Source organism: Blennius ocellaris, assembly GCF_963422515.1.
Source record: "Blennius ocellaris genome assembly, chromosome: 16".
Lineage (NCBI taxonomy): Eukaryota > Metazoa > Chordata > Actinopteri > Blenniiformes > Blenniidae > Blennius > Blennius ocellaris.
The window spans coordinates 11,982,955-12,001,890 of NC_137665.1; the positions used below are offsets into that span (position 1 = coordinate 11,982,955).

At 40.9% G+C, this 18,936-nt stretch overlaps 2 protein-coding genes across 2 annotated transcripts; both read left to right on the forward strand.

The window, feature by feature from the left end:
- The first annotated feature begins 3,808 nt into the window (after positions 1-3,808).
- atp13a1 (ATPase 13A1) lies at positions 3,809-13,468 on the forward strand. Its single transcript, XM_080510915.1, has 25 exons — positions 3,809-4,283; positions 5,045-5,134; positions 5,421-5,684; positions 5,783-5,938; positions 6,393-6,462; positions 6,560-6,666; positions 7,290-7,419; positions 7,544-7,599; positions 7,718-7,844; positions 7,964-8,101; positions 8,218-8,338; positions 8,731-8,888; positions 9,064-9,239; positions 9,321-9,431; positions 9,540-9,665; positions 9,755-9,863; positions 9,948-10,141; positions 10,663-10,759; positions 10,859-11,040; positions 11,243-11,357; positions 11,450-11,646; positions 11,814-11,956; positions 12,470-12,581; positions 12,660-12,803; positions 12,889-13,468. Exons 1-25 carry the CDS (start codon positions 3,930-3,932, stop codon positions 12,997-12,999), a joined length of 3,588 nt encoding a protein of 1,195 aa, XP_080367041.1. The 5' UTR covers positions 3,809-3,929; the 3' UTR covers positions 13,000-13,468.
- Positions 13,469-15,738: 2,270 nt separating this feature from the next.
- On the forward strand, positions 15,739-18,306 carry dsn1 (DSN1 component of MIS12 kinetochore complex; the record flags this gene model as incomplete). Its single annotated transcript, XM_080511961.1, has 11 exons — positions 15,739-15,742; positions 15,942-15,979; positions 16,073-16,331; positions 16,408-16,481; positions 16,655-16,727; positions 16,834-16,915; positions 17,022-17,078; positions 17,220-17,291; positions 17,367-17,514; positions 18,001-18,088; positions 18,203-18,306. 11 exons carry the CDS (start codon positions 15,739-15,741, stop codon positions 18,283-18,285), a joined length of 978 nt encoding a protein of 325 aa, XP_080368087.1. The 3' UTR covers positions 18,286-18,306.
- Positions 18,307-18,936: the final 630 nt, after the last annotated feature.

Sequence of the window (18,936 nt, forward strand, 5' to 3'; positions counted from 1 at the left end):
GTAAAATGGTAATTTCATGCAACAGTCTTAGTTTTTGATAATGCATGACAGCTATATGATGGACCAAATAATACAGGTTTTTTTTAAAAAAAAGCATTTAAACAGTAAATAAAGGTACAGGGTCATTTGAGAAGCCTTATGTGAAAAACAGGGTTGTGTAAGTGATTATTGCTTTAGCTTTCTTTTTTTTATAATGTATTTAAACTGAGCAGTAAACTACAACCCATAAATCTATCTTATCAAGCCCCAAATTAGGACATGGGTACATGATGAAGGACTTCAAATCCAAGCGTGTGTATGACTGTTTAATTGTTGTAGTCACTTTCTGTAATAATTTTCTTCTTGAAAAGATTATATTAAATGCTGTTAGGTAGATACTTTGTACCTTCTTCTGTGATCATCAACCAGTATTTAAACTGTAGCATGAGATTTATGTGCCACGACATAGGTCTAAATAAAAATAGCCTCCCAATTTAAGTTGGATAGCAAGTGTTGCTTAAAGCATCGGGATCAGACTCACAATGTGGTGCAGAGTAAAATAGGATTAGTGATACTTGTTTCATTTAGATGCCAGTAATTGACTACAGCCTGTGACTTTCATTTGACATTATGTTTGACTCTGATAACCGACTCAGTGTTTTTACAGTGATGTTATTGTGAATGTAACTTATTTGTGTGGTATTAGAAGAGTTCTTCTCTTACTTTTTGTTCAGTGACTGCTCGGTGATGTGCTTTGAATGTAATGTTGCCGTATCTTCAATACAATCTGCGGTTTCATCTTTGAAGTACACTTGACTCATTTGCCCTAAAAAAAAACAACAAATGGCAGTACACAGATCCACTTGCTCATCTAGTGTGACCTAACCAAGCAATTCAAAAGAAAGGAATCCGTTTCTTCACAATTACTCCCCTCAAAGCTTTAATAATTGAACCAGAAAATGCCTGTTCCGGTAGGTGGTCACAGCGTTCATAACTCATCAGCCTCCCTGTTTCTTTCTATGGACCTGCTGATTAGATGTAGACAGCCTCCCCCCTGTGCTATTCTTCCCAGACTCCCACCTTCTCAGTCACTGAGTCGTCGACTGGGATTCTGGGGGAGCGACGCCTTTCAGCTTAATATTTGACTCTGACACAGAGCTGACGAGGGCAAGGGTGAGGGAGATAGACAGAAGCAACAAAAAAAAGAAAGAAATGAAACATAGGACCACACTGGAAGAAGAATGGGAATCAAATGTCAACTTTAATTACATCGTTCAATTTTGAAAAACAAGCACACGTGAATACAGCTTATCCTAAAGTTCAAACCAGAATGGCATGGGGAGTGGAAGAATGAGTTAATAAATAAATATTCCTAAACAAATCATCCAACTTCCATTGTTGAAGAATTTATTTCAAAAAATACGCTGTATCCTAAAGTCCATACAGAAAATAATCATAAATCACAAAACATACAGTAAGAATTCTGGGACAAGTTGACTTGTGATGATGTGAAGGAAGTTCAGTGACAGACGATAAATACTATGAAGCCTGAGGTACTGGATTTGTCGCTGGAAAAGAAAGGAAAGCATTGATATCATGGAGATTCAAGAAGCATAATCAACCATGTATCAAGCAAGTGACCACATTTGGTAACAGTATTGTCTCTTTGTGTTTTCTGATCAACTAAAAAAAAAAATATATATATATATATATATATATATATATATATATATATATATATATATATATATATATATATATATATATATATATATATATTAGCATCACAAATTCTAGAAAAAATTGCAAAAACATTTGTGCTAATTATTGATAGGTAGTATTTTTGTAGTAATTATCTTATTAGCATAAGCGTTTGGCTCATTTGCTTTGGTGAAGTATCTTCTATTCGCTGTCAGTTTTACTCATTGAACCATATGTCTTTAAAAAGAGAAAATAGAACTGTGCTTCAATATGAGCAGTGCACACAGCAAACTAAAGTACCGGTAAGTGGCAAACAATATATATATTTTAAAACATACAACTAATATGTCTAGTTTGTCATATTTAGTGTAATTATTTGTAAATTAATCTTTGTATCAAAAGACAGAAGTACTCAATTTACTTATTTACTTTCTTACATAGGCCATCAACGATTTCTTCCCTCCATCAGATGGGAGGGAATAAAAAGAGATGGAGAAATACTCAATAATAGGCCGAAAACCTGGGAAGATCTTAAGCCCATTACATTTTTTCTTCTTCTTTTAACCAGAAATGGTAAAACATGTGTGATCTTGGTCAGTTTGACCATACTTTGCAAGATATCTAATTGTATAATTGATATGTAAAGGTGTATCTTTACACTGAAGTCTTGAAGCACAGAAATATAATCCAATGACACATTCAGGTTGAAATGTACATTTTATAAATATTTTAGTGATTGTTTTATCGGGTTTAATCTCACATACTCTCTATATCACTATTTATTATCCTGTAAAAAGACGATTCCATAATAGATCTGTTTGACATTCCTACACGTCATTTTAAATGATCGTACTTCTTTGCAGACATTGGCAGGATGCTAGGCGTGTTACTGAATCATTTGAGATGCACAAATAATTGTGCTTTGGGAAAGAGTGCTCTTTCTTCAACAGATAATGTAGAGACACCTTACTTCTACATCCGTGTCTCACATGTGTTGATCCCTTTTAACTCTTTACATGTGGCCTTGAGATGTCTGTGACCACTTGCAGAAGATACTCACCAACTCCACTGAGGTCCACAGTTTCAGCACAGCCCAGAAAACGAGCTACGTGTGGTGAGCATGAGGTAGGTTTGCCCTGGTTTTCTCTCAGGCAGCGTTCAAACTCCACAAACTCCTTGGAACACTCCTGTCTGATCTTCTGGATCACTGGACTTAACACAATGGGGGGGGGGTTCTTCAAAATTCGTGCAAGGCATACGTTCAACTTCAAGTTGCCAAGTAATGTTCCTTACTGTGATGATGTACACTGTGCAACCTTCATCTTCAGCTCATGGCACTGTTGCTGCCATGTACCTGGGTTGGAGGCCACACATAACCCATAGTCCTCCATTTCTTTATGACAATATTTTGTCGTGATGTCCATGGCAGCCTGCCTGGAAGACAACAGGGGAGTGGATTTGATGCATGCAGCTTCAACCTCTTTAAGTCTGCTATAACTTTCGTGTGGTGCATTGTAACTTGCATCTAGTAAAGTACACACTTGAGCATGCAACCCGACCGCGAAATCAAGAGTCTTTATTTCTACCTCCTGAAGTAGAACCTACAACAAAGTTGGAGAAATGATTTAAATTGCTTACATTTTGCTGTTTGGTCGCTCTTTTTTAATGTTATAAAACGAAGGTTACAGCGCTACAATATTACTGCATGTGGGTCCATGTCCGGATGACTTCTACAGCACGCACACCCATTCCTATTTGATTGGATTTAAAGGAACCGTTGAGAAATATTTCCTTTATCTTATTGGACCATGCCTGTGCCAGTCAATGTTTATCCACGCCCTTAAAATGACGACAGGGTTATTAAAGGGGAAGTACGCCTAATCTCGACATTGCCGCAATTTACATTGAATTTAGACAGTAAACCATAACCGCTCTGAAAACTGTTTCACATAGAAGTTTTTTTTATTCGTAGGGTCGGTTGTATATTGTCCTAAATACACATTTTCCATGTGTGGGGGACGATGAAATGTTATTCCGTTGCGATCATATTCCGTTCAATCACGTTGTGCCAGATTGAGCGTCACGTGTCTTTGCGCGCTGACGTAGGCGGAAGCGATGGTGAGGAAAAGAAGGAGCGATTGAAGGTAGTCTCGCGCACCGCTCCGTGTGTTGAATTGTTTAGTAACCGGCTACAGCACGACGGGGTGGCGGTGGATGACCGAGGGGGCCCGAGGGGTGAGAAGAGTGCGATGAACGACGCCAAGAAAGACGGGAGTACGGCTGCAGACGGAATCCCGGGACCGGGTGAGCTGCAAATGGCCCTCTCTGTGAACCACAGCCAGCATGACAGCGGTACCGGCGACGAGCTGGTGCGCTCGGTAACACTGTACAGGCGAAGACCCCGGCTGCTGCACGGCACCGTCCTCCCGTTCCTGGCAGTTCTCTACCCGGGCTGGCTCTACGTGTGGTTAGGAGTGTACGGCGCCTCGGAGTATCCGGAGGCAGGCCTCCTGGCGTTAGCCGCTATCGGGATCGCGCACGTCCTCACAGCGCTTTCTGGCTATTGGTCCGTGCACGCGCACTGCTGGCTCACCTGTTCTAAGGTAAACACGAGTATTAGCGATAATACCACAAAAGTGTGCGCGCACCCACAGGGATCACGCGGTGTTTCCCCATTCAGGTGAAACAGGGGCTGAATGTGCAAAAACACGCATGGATTGAAGGGAGAACACGCCACAGTCTTGTGTCTTGTGTCATTCAACCAAAATTCTACTTTGTCTTCCCACTTCAAAATAATTCATATAAATATAGGTGTTTTAATGTTTATCTTTAAAAAAAAGTGTGTTATTATTTAGTTTCATCAATATTTTGGTGGATTTCTATTTGTCGTCCTCAAATTTTTTTTTACAAGAGTGACTAAAAACATGAGTGTCTCCACGATAAACAAAGTTTTCATTTTTCTAATCATCTAAAATCTGAGTCAAGGGGCTGGAGTTGTTCCTCACTTCTCCGTGCCCATTAGTCAGACTAACAAGTAAGCTGTGTGACTCATCCTTGTGGGTTTTTTAGGTGAAGTTGCACTGATAGAATACAGGCAGATGATGAAAAACCAGACCATAGAGTGAGGTACATGGTTTGACTTGTATCATAAACTGCATTGCTTTACTTATTTGAAAGGGGTGCATCTCTTGTTTGACATCAGGCTCATCGGGTTGTTTTTTTTCCAGCGTCCACCTGAAATCGTATTGATGTGTATGTTGTGCCATGCTCTGGGTGAAAGAGACAAAAGTTCCAGTGACTCAAAACCGTGCCATAAATAATCCTGACCTGACAAAGGGTGTGAATTTGTCACCTGTTTGCCCAGGAACCTGACCCAAAAAAAGCTACGCTGGCAAAGGTCATGCCTACCCCCAACAACGGTTCTGCTGAGCTTGTGGCACTACAACGGGACCAGGTCAGTTTACATATGGACACTTCTGAGTTTATGAAGTTGTTTCTTTTGGAAAAAATGTCCCACAGCTGATGTATGTCCACAAAGCTGAAGGTTTGATTATCTTAGTTGTTTATTTCTGTTTTTTTCCCACATTTTTCCCTTTTTGAAATCGTACAAGATCTTAATATTGGGAACATTTTGGTTTTTCTCAAAGTAATGAAGTGAGAATAAAGAAAAATACATGGTGCTTGTACTCCTCGGATGTATAACTTAAAACGATTTTTGTCTTTCTCATTTTGAACCACAGGATGACAACGGCGAGGAGATATTGTCCTTTGAGTTTCAAAAAATTTGCTACATCTTTGACGACAAAGAGAAGAAATGTTTCCTTCCGGTTGCATTTCCCATCAACAACCCAATGGGCTACTTTCAGTCCTGGCGTGGCTATCAGGAGGAGACCGAGCTCCGAGCTGCAGAAAAGCGCTACGGCACCAATCGTGCTGAGATGATGGTGCCCGATTTCCTGGAGCTCTTCAAAGAGAGGGCCACGGCTCCTTTTTTCGTTTTCCAGGTATGCACTTGTGCACGTTTTTAATTCAGTTTGGTTTTTACTATAAATACTGCGAGTTATTACAAATTCCACATCACTGTCCCTGCACCATCCGCCAGGTGTTTTGCGTCGGGCTCTGGTGTCTCGATGAGTACTGGTACTACAGCGTTTTCACCCTGTTCATGCTGGTGGCTTTCGAAGCCTCTTTGGTTCAGCAACAAATGAGGAATATGTCTGAGATCCGTCGCATGGGAAACAAGCCGTACATGATTCAGGTAGGCTTCAGCAACTTGTGAGTTTTTGTTTTTATTTTACTTTAGGTTTCGTTTGTTTTTTCCATTTAAACATTACAAAACGTTTTGCTTCACAATGCAACGATTTTGTGTCTCAATTATGCACAGATGGACCTTTTGATCACCCTGTATTAATACAAAATGTTGCCTGATCAGTCTGTGCCAAATCTCAACAGCAGACTGCTGTGAAGTTGACTTATTTGGGTCTACTTATGAACAGTGGTTGAGGTATAATTACCCAGACTAGTCCAAAATATGAACCAGCAACAGAAAATTCAGAGATGTTATAGGATGAATATAGTGTGCGGTAGTTTCCAGCTTGTATTCTTTGTCCTGCTACGAGTTCTCAGTTCATGGGATTACACGATTGGGATGATTTTATTGGTGTTCTATCCATGTGGTGGATCTAAATTCAGCTGTGTGCATTCTGTCACAGGTGTATCGCAACAGAAAGTGGAGACCAATTTCTAGCGACGAGCTTGTCCCGGGAGATATTGTCTCAATAGGTCAGTATGCAGTCACCGCTTAAAAAAAAAAAAAAAAAACTTGTCACCACAAACCTTCATTCTGCTGTATTTAAGTGGAGTACTGTTCACTTCCCAGGACGTTCACCCCAGGACAACTTGGTACCATGTGATGTGCTGCTGCTCAGGGGAAGGTGCATTGTGGATGAGGCCATGCTGACAGGAGAATCTGTGCCCCAAATGAAGGTTAATGACCGAGACAATATTGCCTGCAAGTCAATGTGTTGTACGCTTTAACCAGTGATTTGTTCTGGCACGCCTGTAAAATATATTGTGTTGCAGTCCAACAAATGTGGAAGCCGGGCTTCCGTGTACTAAAGTATATTTGTAATTTTCGAGACTTTAGTTTGCAGCAGCAATAAACCAAAATGTTTTCTGTTTCTGAAAGTCATCCGATATCCGTGGCCGTTCGGTGACATATTTGAAAGGGGCAAATAACTGGAAAGATTTCTCAGGATGAAGCAATATAGTTCAACGTCATTACAAACAACAAATCCATAAGCAAGTTCGAGTTACCAAACACTCTGACTGATGATCACAAACAAAATTATTGAAATTATTTCCTTTTTTCCCGACCAATCTGTTTAGCTTGTGCAAGGGTACCTACTGAAGTGGCCTGTGTGTATTATTTACACTGTCCCAGGCTTGAACAATAGAAAATGTTCCATAGTTTGGTTGTATTGACCCATTGCCATCACGTGACTATCTTCCCATGTAACTGTAATCTTAATTATGCACCCATGAGAGTTCAAGTAGCTTCCTATTGGATAATGAGCCAAAGCTGAGTGCTGACAATCTGGGTTGTGCAGGAACCAGTGGAGGACCTGGACCCCGAGCAAATCCTGGATCTTCAGGCAGACTCTCGCCTCCATGTCATCTCGGGTGGAACCAAAGTGGTTCAGCATAGTCCGCCTTTAAAGGCCACTGCTGGGCTCAAGCGTAAGTATTAATGTCTTGTTATCTATTAGCAAACAGTATTCGTGATGTGTCGTCGGTACTTCTGGCGGTGTGTCTGTTGGCCATATTTTCAAAGTAAGGGGCAAAATTGTTTTTTTTTGTGCAGCTGTAGACAATGGCTGCGTGGCTTATGTACTGAGAACTGGATTCTACACCTCTCAGGTGAGGACTTTCCTCTGTCCATCTTTATTAAGCGTTTCACTCCAGTGTTGACAAGTCTTGAAAGTCATGTGGACGTCTGGAAGTGTAACAAATCTGTTGTCAAATTTGCTTTTTTTAGGGTAAACTATTAAGGACCATTCTCTTTGGTGTGAAGAGAGTGACGGCAAACAACCTGGAGACGTTCATCTTCATCCTCTTCCTCCTGGTTTTTGCCATTGCTGCAGCTGCTTACGTGTGGGTGGAAGGTGAGGAAAAGTTCATTAGAGTGGAGTATAATCCTCTTTATGCACTTCTATAAGCGAGTGCAAGAAATAGACTCTCTTATGTTTACTTGGTGTTTTATGGTTTTGTCTCGCCGCTTCAGGGACCAAGGACCTCAGCAGGAACCGCTACAAGCTGTTTCTGGAGTGCACACTCATTCTCACCTCTGTGGTTCCACCAGAACTCCCCATAGAGCTTTCTCTAGCAGTCAACACATCTCTTATTGCACTGGCTAAACTATGTAAGTCTGTTTGTGAATTTGTCTTGTTTTATTTTTTTGTCGTTTTTTTTCCCTTTGTAACCTAGATATTACAGCTTTTGCATTCCATTTGACTGTCTTTTTATGCTTCTGCTCAGATGTATTCTGCACGGAGCCTTTCAGGATACCATTTGCTGGGAAAGTGGAGGTTTGCTGTTTTGACAAAACAGGAACGCTGACCAGTGACAGTCTGGTGGTACGAGGAGTAGCAGGACTCAGGTAACCATCGCCAACGAGTGTAACATTTTGCATTGCAATAAATTGTGAGCCACAAACGTCTGTGGAGAAACTGAATATATTGTGCTTAGGCAATTTAACATTTTTTACTAGGACTGCTACAATATAATTTCAAATGTCAACTGCCCGGTAAATAACAGTCTACTATGATTATTACACGACGTGTCCTAATTCCATGTGAAACAACTTTTCATTTCGCTGCTTTTCCTTGATTTCTTTAATCATACTATCAATTAGATAAAGAATTGTGAGTTGTCATGGAGACGACGGTGGTTGAATCCCTATCTGTGGTGGTGTCGGTGACATTTAGCTGCTGTTAGTTACATGTTCTTTATGTCAACTGTATTCATTGATTTTTTTTTTTTTTATGTCAGGGAGGGAAAGGAGGTGATGCCTGTATCTGAAATACCAGTGCAGACGCATCGAGTGGTGGCGACCTGTCACTCTCTGGTCACTCTGGATGATGGACAGCTCGTTGGAGATCCTCTTGAAAAGGCAATGCTGACTGCTGCCGACTGGACACTTACTAAAGGTATGGGTAAAATGACCTTGTTTACTGTACTCTGTAATATTTTGGCGTGTGTTTGAAAACATGTATGTTCACGTTGAACGTACAATCATGTAATGTCAGTATTAAGGTACATGTGTTTTAGATAACAGATGCTTGGAAGTGTGTGTCTTCACTTACGCATGTCTTTTCTGAGCAGATGAAAAGGTGTTTGCGCATGGAATTAAAACCCAGGGCCTTAAGATCCACCAGCGCTTCCACTTTGCCAGCGCGCTAAAGAGAATGTCCGTCCTGGCTTCATATGAGAAAATGGGCTCCACTGAGCTCTGCTACGTCTCAACTGTTAAAGGCGCACCAGAGACACTCAGAGGGATGGTATGTTATCATGAAACTATCCTTGATTTGTATTCTAATTAAATTCTCTCTATACATATTATAATAGGGCTGTTATTGTAGTTTTCAGAATGCCCTGCGAGTTATGATGAAGTTCACAAGGAAATGTCACGCGAAGGCGCTCGAGTCCTGGCCTTGGGCTACAAAGAGATGGGACACCTCAGTCATCAGCAGGTTCTGACAAATATGTTTCAAAATTGTGATACGATTTGTCCAAAAATAGATTTTTTGTCGGAATTGTGCTGATGTTTTTTTTTTTTTTTTTTTTTTTTTAACACAAAGGTCCGGGAGATGAGTCGAGATGCACTGGAGTGTGACCTGCACTTTGCCGGGTTCATGGTCGTGTCCTGTCCCCTCAAGAGTGACAGCAAGGCCGTTATCCGAGAAATCCAAGAAGCATCCCATCATGTAAAATTAACCCGATCGCGCAAAGATGTGAACACGTACTGCAACCGCATGGATTTTAGATAGACGATTTTGATTTATTCTGCATTTAGGTGGTGATGATTACAGGTGATAACCCTCTGACAGCCTGCCACGTAGCAAGAGAGCTCCATTTCATCCAGCGAGAGCACACACTTGTGTTACAGTCATGCCATGAGCAGGGTAAATTTTATTGTTCGATATTGCGTCACTCGGGCGTTACATTTGGTGCAGAATTAACATGCAAGTTTCTTTTTGTTTTCACAGGTCAGTGGCAATGGGAATCTATTGATGGCAGCGTGTGCATACCATTGCCCCCACCTTCTGTTTCTTCATTTGTGCGACAGTTTGACTTGTGCGTGACAGGAGAAGGACTGGCGAGACTGAGCTGCGACCCTCGCCTGCTTCAGACTCTCTTGCCTCACATACAAGTCTTTGCCCGTGTCAGTCCAAAACAAAAGGCAAGTCCTCAAACAGCTGCTTTATCTACTGCTTTAAAGGATAGATTCTCTCTCAAACATTGTGTTGGAAACACACTTTTTTTTTTAATCTTAGTTCCTCGTAGTGTGTCTTAAAAAAAAATGCTTTATGAAATCATATTGAGGTTTTTTAACAGTTCTGGTACATTGCAGAAAATCTCAGCTGTCTCAAATATATCACTGTTTAGTGCGAGATGCTATAAGGCTTTTTTTTTTTCCAAGGAGTAAAAGTTATTTTGTCTTCAATAACACCAAGAGTCATTTCAGCAGATGGTAATCTCACAAGCTTACAAAAACAATCCAGCCAAGCGAGATGCCTTCTCGCTTAGATGCCACTCATTTTGGTTGACAGGTAATTGAAGCCAACTTGCATAGATTGCTGTGGGGACTGTTAATGTGCACTTTGGAAAACACAAGCAATCTGTGCAAGTTTGTGTGACAGATTGGTAGCATTTTTGTGTAACTTTTTTTTTTCTTTTCCTTCTTAATTTGCTGTATTTAAGGAGTTTGTCATCACCAGTCTAAAGGGGATGGGCTACGTGACACTGATGTGTGGCGATGGCACCAACGACGTGGGAGCTCTCAAACATGCACACATAGGTCAAATTCATCACCGCTACCTCCTGAAAACACAAGACCTTACTCGAGAAAAGCGTTGAAGGATCGTGATTTTGTTGTTGTTGTTTTTTTCCCCCCCAGGTGTCGCTCTGCTCGCCAATGCCCCGGAGCGCCTGCCCGAAAAAAGGAAACGGAGAGAAAAGGAGGCGCCCGCTTCAGAGTCCAGGCCTTTACCACCTGTCAGTTCAGGAGCCAAACTCAGCTCCAGGGCAGCGAGACAGCGGATGATGGCTCAGAGAGAAGAGCAGCTTGCTGCACAAAAGGTGCCCGATTGTGACTTGCTGAAAGGACCCATTGCTTAAATTATCTCCTGGATGTACCCTCCCAGCCTGCGTGTCCCATTTTTAGGATTCTGTCTACTTATCTACTCGTGAATAGCTAAAAGGCGGGAAAGGAAATTGGTTTACTCGTGATTGAAATACAAGTTTGGTGCTCAACTCTGTAAATGTCAATTTTTCCTCACAGGAGAGGATCAACCAAGTCCTACGGGAACTTGAAGAGGATCAAGTTCAAGTCGTTAAACTGGGCGACGCCTCCATTGCCGCCCCCTTCACCTCAAAACTATCATCCATACAATGCAGTGAGTCGCATAGAAGACGTTTCTACTGTCGGCAAAGTTTAATAAGAGTCGTTTTTTTAAACTGCTTCTTACATCTGAAACTTTCTTTTCAGTCTGCCATGTGATAAAACAAGGACGTTGCACTCTGGTGACGACACTCCAGATGTTCAAGATCCTCGCTCTCAATGCCCTGGTGCTGGCCTACAGTCAGTCTGTACTCTACCTCGAGGGAGTCAAGTTCAGCGACTTCCAAGCGACCCTGCAGGGTCTGCTCTTAGCCGGATGCTTTCTCTTCATCTCCAGATCGAAGGTTAGAATTTACAATGCAAAGGAACGCAGGAAGTCAACACGTTTGTCATCCACAGAATGGAACTGTTTCTAAATGGTTGTTTTGGCATGTTTGTTTTTTTGTTTCTTTGTTTTTTCCAATTCAACATGTCGCCAATAACTACCCCTTTTCTTCTCCTGTTCACACAGCCACTGAAAACACTGTCCCGAGAGCGGCCGTTACCAAACATTTTCAATCTTTACACAGTGTTGACTGTGTTGCTGCAATTTGCTGTTCACTTCTGCAGCCTGGTGTATCTTTACAAAGAAGCCCAGAGCAGAAGTCCACCCAGGTAAATCACAGAGTTTGGGTGTATCGATAGGGTTTCTCTTGTGTATTACACATCAACAGCCTCCAAAAAAACATTGGAAATAATGTTAGACCTGTTTTAAAATGCTGCAGCACCTCATGGTTTCCATAAAGAATAAAAATTAAATCACGTTATTGCAATTTTTGATCTCTTTGAAGCTTCTCTGTTTATATTATTTCTTACTTTTAAAGCTGTTGATGAAAAACTGCAAGGATTTTTGCTATCATTTGGTTGTCCCTGTGTATTGTCATTAAAAAAGAGGTGACCATGTGAGGCTTACAAGGCACTGTGGCAACATGCTGGACATTCGCAACACTTTCTGAGTCCAATCAAAAAATTAACTGTTTTACTTGTAGTTACTTGAGTTTATTGTATTCTGGAGACCAATGTTGTATTGTTAAACTACATCTAAAGTTTCTGCACAATGATTACACTATTGTGTATGGAATTGAATGAATACATCTTTCAATGTGAAATGTCTTTTCTTTTTTGCAGAGCGGAGATGTTTGCCGACCTGTATAAAGAGTTTGAACCCAGTCTAATTAACAGCACCGTGTACATAATGTCAATGGCCATGCAGATGGCCACCTTTGCCATTAATTACAAGGTAATTCTTATTTTACATTATGCCTTTGCTATTTTTGTGTATTTCACAGACCTGAACGCTTCTTCTTCTGCTTGACAGGGTCACCCTTTTATGGAGTCGCTTAGTGAAAATCGCCCACTATTGTGGAGTATCGTTCTGTCAGGTCTCGCTATTGTGGGCCTTCTTACTGGTTCCTCACCAGAATTCAATGAACAATTTGCTCTTGTAGATATTCCAATTGAGGTAGGCTGGCATTATCTCCCATCTAATAGTAAACACTTACAGTACACATCAAAGGGTAACCAGTTTTGTGTCGTTTTTCTTGCAGTTCAAATTAATCATTGCCCAGGTCCTTGTGGTGGACTTTGTCGCCGCTCTGCTGGTGGATCGTGTCCTGCAATTCCTACTGGGCAAAGGAACTCTCAGGCTGCCTTCTTGAACTCAGTGCCAACAGCTACCGCTGCCCTTACCAACCAAACTGAAAAGGGAGAGAAGACTGTGAGGAGGACGAAAATTCAAGCTGGTGTGACTTACACGAGACAGCTGAAGACAGCCATGACGTGGAGTACTGTATACTCTGTATTTCCCTTCCTTTGTCCAGCTCTGCCCTTCCCAAACTACTTCTGTTTCTAGCTTTTCAGAAACTGTTAGGTTTTTTTTTTTTCTTAACTCATCATTCTTTTCTACTTTTCTTTCTCTTCCCTCCTTCTGTTCCTCCCCACTGATACAAAATGGCCATGAAGACAGCAGTATTGAGTGGACTGAGAGACTGTGCCAGCCAGAGTGAAACATACAGGCACAATTAAGGGGCATTCTCCAAGAGAATTGCGAAAGTGTTTTGGATTTTTTTATTCCCTTTCTTGATTTTGTAAAAAGTGAAAAACATCTTTAACAGACTTATAAAGACTAAAACGTACAAATGATGTCTGTCAAGTGTTTTGTGGGGAAGTTCCTATGGAAAGATTGAGCAGATAGAACTGATGACGAATCATTGTGTTTCCACAAATCGGTGAGTTTCAGACACCAACGGCAGTTTTTAGTCTCATGACATGATGTTTGGCAATTGGGCATAATTTGATAAAAAACTATTGAAGGCTTGTCAACATATTTATTTATAAATTGTTCCCAATCTACTAATCTGCCACAGATGACCGTTTCCTATTTGGCTTTGGTTTTTCTTTGTTAACCGCGTTCAAACACACTTTTGATATGGATGAACAGATTAGAACAACCTCTTCGTCTCTGAACAGTTGAGGCAGAACCTGTAGTGCATTGGCACTTGAAAGCTGTACCAAGAGAATTGTTTGAAATCTATTCATCTATATTAAACTTCTATATCAGCTTTATCTTAGGGTCACATGGGGCTGAACCCAGCTGACATCATATAAAGGGCAGGGAGCACCACAGCCCGTTAACTGGTGATTCATAGAGTAAACGGTTAATGTTACACTCGTGACACTCAGTTGTAGGGAAAGCAGGGGTCCCTGGATTAAACACAGTTATGCACAAACAAACATGTAACTTCCGCAGTGATGGATCTCGGCCCAGAATCGAACCTTTATTTTATTTTTTTTGCACTGGCAGTGATCGAGGTCAGGGAAGGTCTGTTCTGAAGATGCTCAGATTTGGGTTTTTACGAAGCAACAAATCCACAATAATGCACAGAAACCAGACCTGCAGACTCCCCATTGCTTTTATATTGAAAGCGTCTTTTGTATGCTATGAGGTTTGCTGTGTCAGTCGGTGTTTGGCTCTACTGTAATGCTTTGGTAAATCAGAAATCATAGCATCTACAGCCTTTCTTGGAAGCTATCCAGGTGGTCTAAAAAAAAGGGAAAGGGTTGGGAACCACCGCTCTAGACAACTGTACCAGCACTATTAAACCAGAAACATTTAATTTTGATAGATGAGTACAATAGATATTTCTGATTCTGACTTGTTGAAATTAATTGAAAGTAACTGATTTACAAGTTCCTCCACTGTCGAGGCTAAACATATATAATATAATCCTGACATTTCCCTATGCCAATTTTATAGCTTAAAAAAAAAAACGCGGAGAAGATTGATATTATTTATTTTACTTTGAAGTGTAATTTATGGTAAAACTTCCCAAACAAATGGTGATCTTTCAAGACGACCTAACTATTGCAACAACACATCTGTAGGGTAAAACTAACCCGTCTCACGATGGTCTCAAGTTTTTTTTTCCCCGTTTAAAATTAAAATGAAGGACTTTATTACAACTATCATGTCCTTTCTTATTGAATTAGATTATATTAGGGTTTGTTTTTTTTAGGACTTCTATCTAAATGTACTGCTGGCATGATGATGCAAAACAGGAAAATGTTGGGATGACGATCAAAATGACATGCACTGAAATATTCAGTCTGTTTTTCCTTACAAGAACTTGGGTAAGTCTTTGACAACTTTACCTTTCAAAGGTGAATCGATGAATGATGACGTTTCACTAATTCTGAACTAATTAAGATGAATATTTCATCCAGATCTGCCTGGGAAGACAGACAAACAAAAGACCTGTAGCTGGGAAAAGGTATAATAAATGTTACTAAGAAAATAAATGCTACTTAGAAAATCTTCAGCTGAATATCATTAATTCAACAGGTGTGTACAAAGATGATCTGGGTTGGAGGTTGACCTTTTGATGTACTGGGTTTGGGACATTTTCTTTACTTGATCCAGCAGGATTGGAGCTGGAAGAGAGGATTCAAATATCACCAAAGCCACCTCTCTGCATCTCTGTCATTTCCTTGTTACATTGTGGGTCTTATTTAAGGTATTATCTGTCCTGCTATTTCTACAAAACTGGCACCGCGGGTGGTTATAGGTCATGTGTATTTGCAAACCGGGCTTGTGCAGCATTAACTGGGGTTACATTTTAATTTGACGCCACCTGGGAGCACATTAAACTATATCAAGTTTCAACCATAGAAAATCTAAGTTATTTAATTTTCCAAAACACGAACATTGAAAGAATTACTGTTCATGCTTCGAGCAAAGCAGGACTCATAAAGAAGGTCATGTCCTCTGCGGCCCTCTGTTATTCGATACTACATTTCCCATGATGCTCAGTTCCGGGTGGGATTTGGATTGTTGGGCGCGCGCTGTGAGGAAACATTTGAAACAAAAATGGCGGAAAGAGGGACGGGAGAAGTACAAGATGGGTATGTTTGTTGTCTTTAAACATCACCTCCGAGTAAAATGATCGAAACGCGTTAGGAGAACGCAATGGAGTATTTTCAGAACTGATACGACAGTGAGCGTTTCGCTAAAAGTCCATTTATTATTTCGTCAGTTGTGCTTACCACACCTTAGTAACTTCTTGAGCTCGTAGTGTTTGAAGTGACATTTGTATTTTTGCAGTTGTGCAGGTGTCGATACCCAAGGTGCCGATACCCAGAGTGAGGTATGGCTTTTTATTTATTGAAAAAAATAAATAATTGGGTCGTACTGCCTTCTTAATGGTTTAATGTCATTTGATTTTGTACCTAAAGGACAACTCTGTGAAAAAGTCCTCGAAAAGATGCTCGTCCACGAGCCCCGGTTCAGCCCCCTCCAGGAAGTCCCCCCATCTCGACCCCCTGTCTCACACAACAACACCGCCACCAGAGGCTGGGGAGCAGGCAGAGACGGACCAACCGGCTGTGGAGACGGATAACACGACTTTCAGTCCCACTGCTGGCCGGAGGAAATCATGGAGGAGAGCCACCCTGACCCGACGCTCTCTCCCGGCCCTCCCCAACCCATACCAAGGCAAGAGATCGGATTTATTAGGCCTAATTCAAATCAGTACCGTCGTTTTTCTCTAACTCGAATCGACCGGTCACAGCTTTGTCCAAGAACATCCCTACATCCTTGCCAGTGGAAGAAAGGATCGAGAAGTTGATGGAGGCTTCAATGAAGGCAAGTTCTGTCTGAAATTGTTCCCTTCACTTGATATGCGACACCCCCAGAATATCCAGAAATCCTAAAGAATCACTAAATATTCCCTCAATATGCACTTTACTTGAAACATGAGTATAGTGCAAATATCATAGCGTCTTGTTTCCATCTGATCATGTCTGCTTTGTCTATAGCTGGCACTGGAAAGAACCCAAAGTTCACTTCCATCAGTGGCAAACATCTCGTTGGAGTCTTTTAATAGACAAGGTATGAGCCCTCTTTGTACATTTGTTTGATTATTTACCTAAATGCTATAGGAATGTGCACTTGAACCTATTTCTATATCTGCATTCCCCCCTTTGTTTTTCTGTAGTTGAGACCGTACAGAAGGAGTGGGGTTATCTCGCCAAAAACCTTCACAGTGAAAAATACCGGCTCCCGTCAAGGGCAGTGAGGTAATATAGACATCTCATCCCTGCAATCATTACATGTAGTGTGTTATACTGTTACACTGTTTGTTCCCACAATCTGATGGAGTATACTGTATTTGCTTACCTTCAGTTCCAGTGACCCCGCAGTACTAAAAGCCATGGAAAATGTCCAAAATGCCATCAACAGGTGTAGTTTCTTCATCTTATTTTGATTTAAATATGTTTCTTATCACGCCTGGACGAAGTATTGATAAAAGTTACTTCATACAAAGATGGTTTGGCCACACCCAATGACAGTAATTCTCTCAACGCGTGTTGTGTTTCTTAGGCTCCAGAATGAAAGTGAGTCCTGGGAGACCCTGCTGAAGAAACACCGCAGTAAAGCCGAGGAATTGGAAAGGTGTGCTCTCCTTGTGGAAAAAGCTTCTGCATCTTGGTGTGTCAGTGTTTTTAACCGTGTTTGTGCTCTATGCAGGAAGGCACAGCAGGGCAAGGAGAGCGGCATTACCCTCGATTCCACGTCTTTGGCCCGGTCTTCACAGTATGATTTTATACACCGTAAACCTGACTACCGCCTCCTCCTTCATCGACAACAACCCGTGCTTCACGCAATGGAAATGATTGTACGTTTGAAGTTCACAATTGTATTTCAACAGCTAAAATCGAGAAAACTTTTCATTTGTAAAATATTTATATATTTGGAATCCTGGCGGGTGAATGGAATAAAAATGAGTTCGCTCATTTATCATGGCACTTGTGAACAGGTGAAATTATGGGGGTCATCAGCATCTAAAGGCTCATTGATGCACACAAGGAGCTTAGGTTGGTCTATGTGCTCTGATCCAACAGAACAACTACGGTAGCATAAATGGCTGCAAAAGATAATTCTGGTTCTCGCAGAAAAGTGAAAATGTGAGTGCATCACTTTTTAATTGATGTGGGAAGCATAAAGTTTACTGCATAATGTGAGACAGGCCTTCATTATATTTTCTCATTAAGATTTTATAGGGCAAATATGAAGACCCAGGGAAACTTCTGCATCAACTTGCTGGGCTTATTTTCATCTTGTGAGTGTTCTTGTAATGAGAGATGATTTTCTTTGTCTGCAGATGGACACTCAGTGCAAGATGGTTCAGAAGCTTCAGTCCATCAAGGAGCACTCGCAGTCGTTGGTGAAAAAGACCAGCAGCCAATTGGGTAATGACTAACCCTAACCCTTCCCTTTTTCATATTTTCAAGTGAGTGTTTTTGGATATTTTAACATGTGGTGAAACTAATTAACTTTATAATTTGCTTACTGTTTTCTAACAGCGGCAGGGGCAGGGTTCCAGGATCTTTCATCCGACATCCTCGGGAGTCTCATGAGAGCGCCATTACCTTCCACAACTGCATAGGAAGTCTTTCCTCAAACTGAACACGCTGTTGTCTTACAATTTGTCATTTTACCTTTTTTTTTTTTCTTTTCTTTTTTTTTAATGTTTTCTCACCAAGTAAACTTTTAGTTTTATGTTTCTTGTGTCATTTGGTTTGCAGAAGTGGCCAAACAGTTAATTTAGGTAATGTATAAATGTGGCCAGCAGGTGGCAGTGGCTGGCTGTGCATAACGTCGACGTCCTTTGTTGATTGTAGTTCCTGCGACCCTAAAGCTTATTCTCACCTGTACAGCAAACTGTTAAGACGAGTCTGTGAGGAAAATTATATAGCATTATGCAAACTAACTATGAACTCCTTTTGAAAAACAATACAGAAGAACATTTGTAGAAACTGTTTAGTTTAGAGATCAAGACTAATTTTTTTTTTTATTAAAATTTTTTTAATCTTAATAAAAGGCAAAGTGCTAAAATGCATTTGGGTGACATATTAAGTGATTGAGATGTGGTTGTTTACAATCACAATAAGACTTAACTCAAAATGCATATTTTTTTTTTTGTGAAAACCAAACGTATTAGTAAACCTTTGCAGAAATGTTCCTCTATGAATTCACTTGGCACAAGTTCTGTTGCAGCTCGGGTCTTGAATTTTGCCCTCAGTTTTCACGTTATGCA

Coding starts and splice junctions, on each gene's coding strand:
- atp13a1 (XM_080510915.1), top strand. CDS start 3,930: ATGAACGACGCCAAGAAAGACGGGAGTACGGCTGCAGACGGAATCCCG. Junction 9,666..9,754: donor TCCAAGAAGCATCCCATCAT/GTAAAATTAACC, acceptor TTCTGCATTTAG/GTGGTGATGATTACAGGTGA. Junction 9,864..9,947: donor ACAGTCATGCCATGAGCAGG/GTAAATTTTATT, acceptor TTGTTTTCACAG/GTCAGTGGCAATGGGAATCT.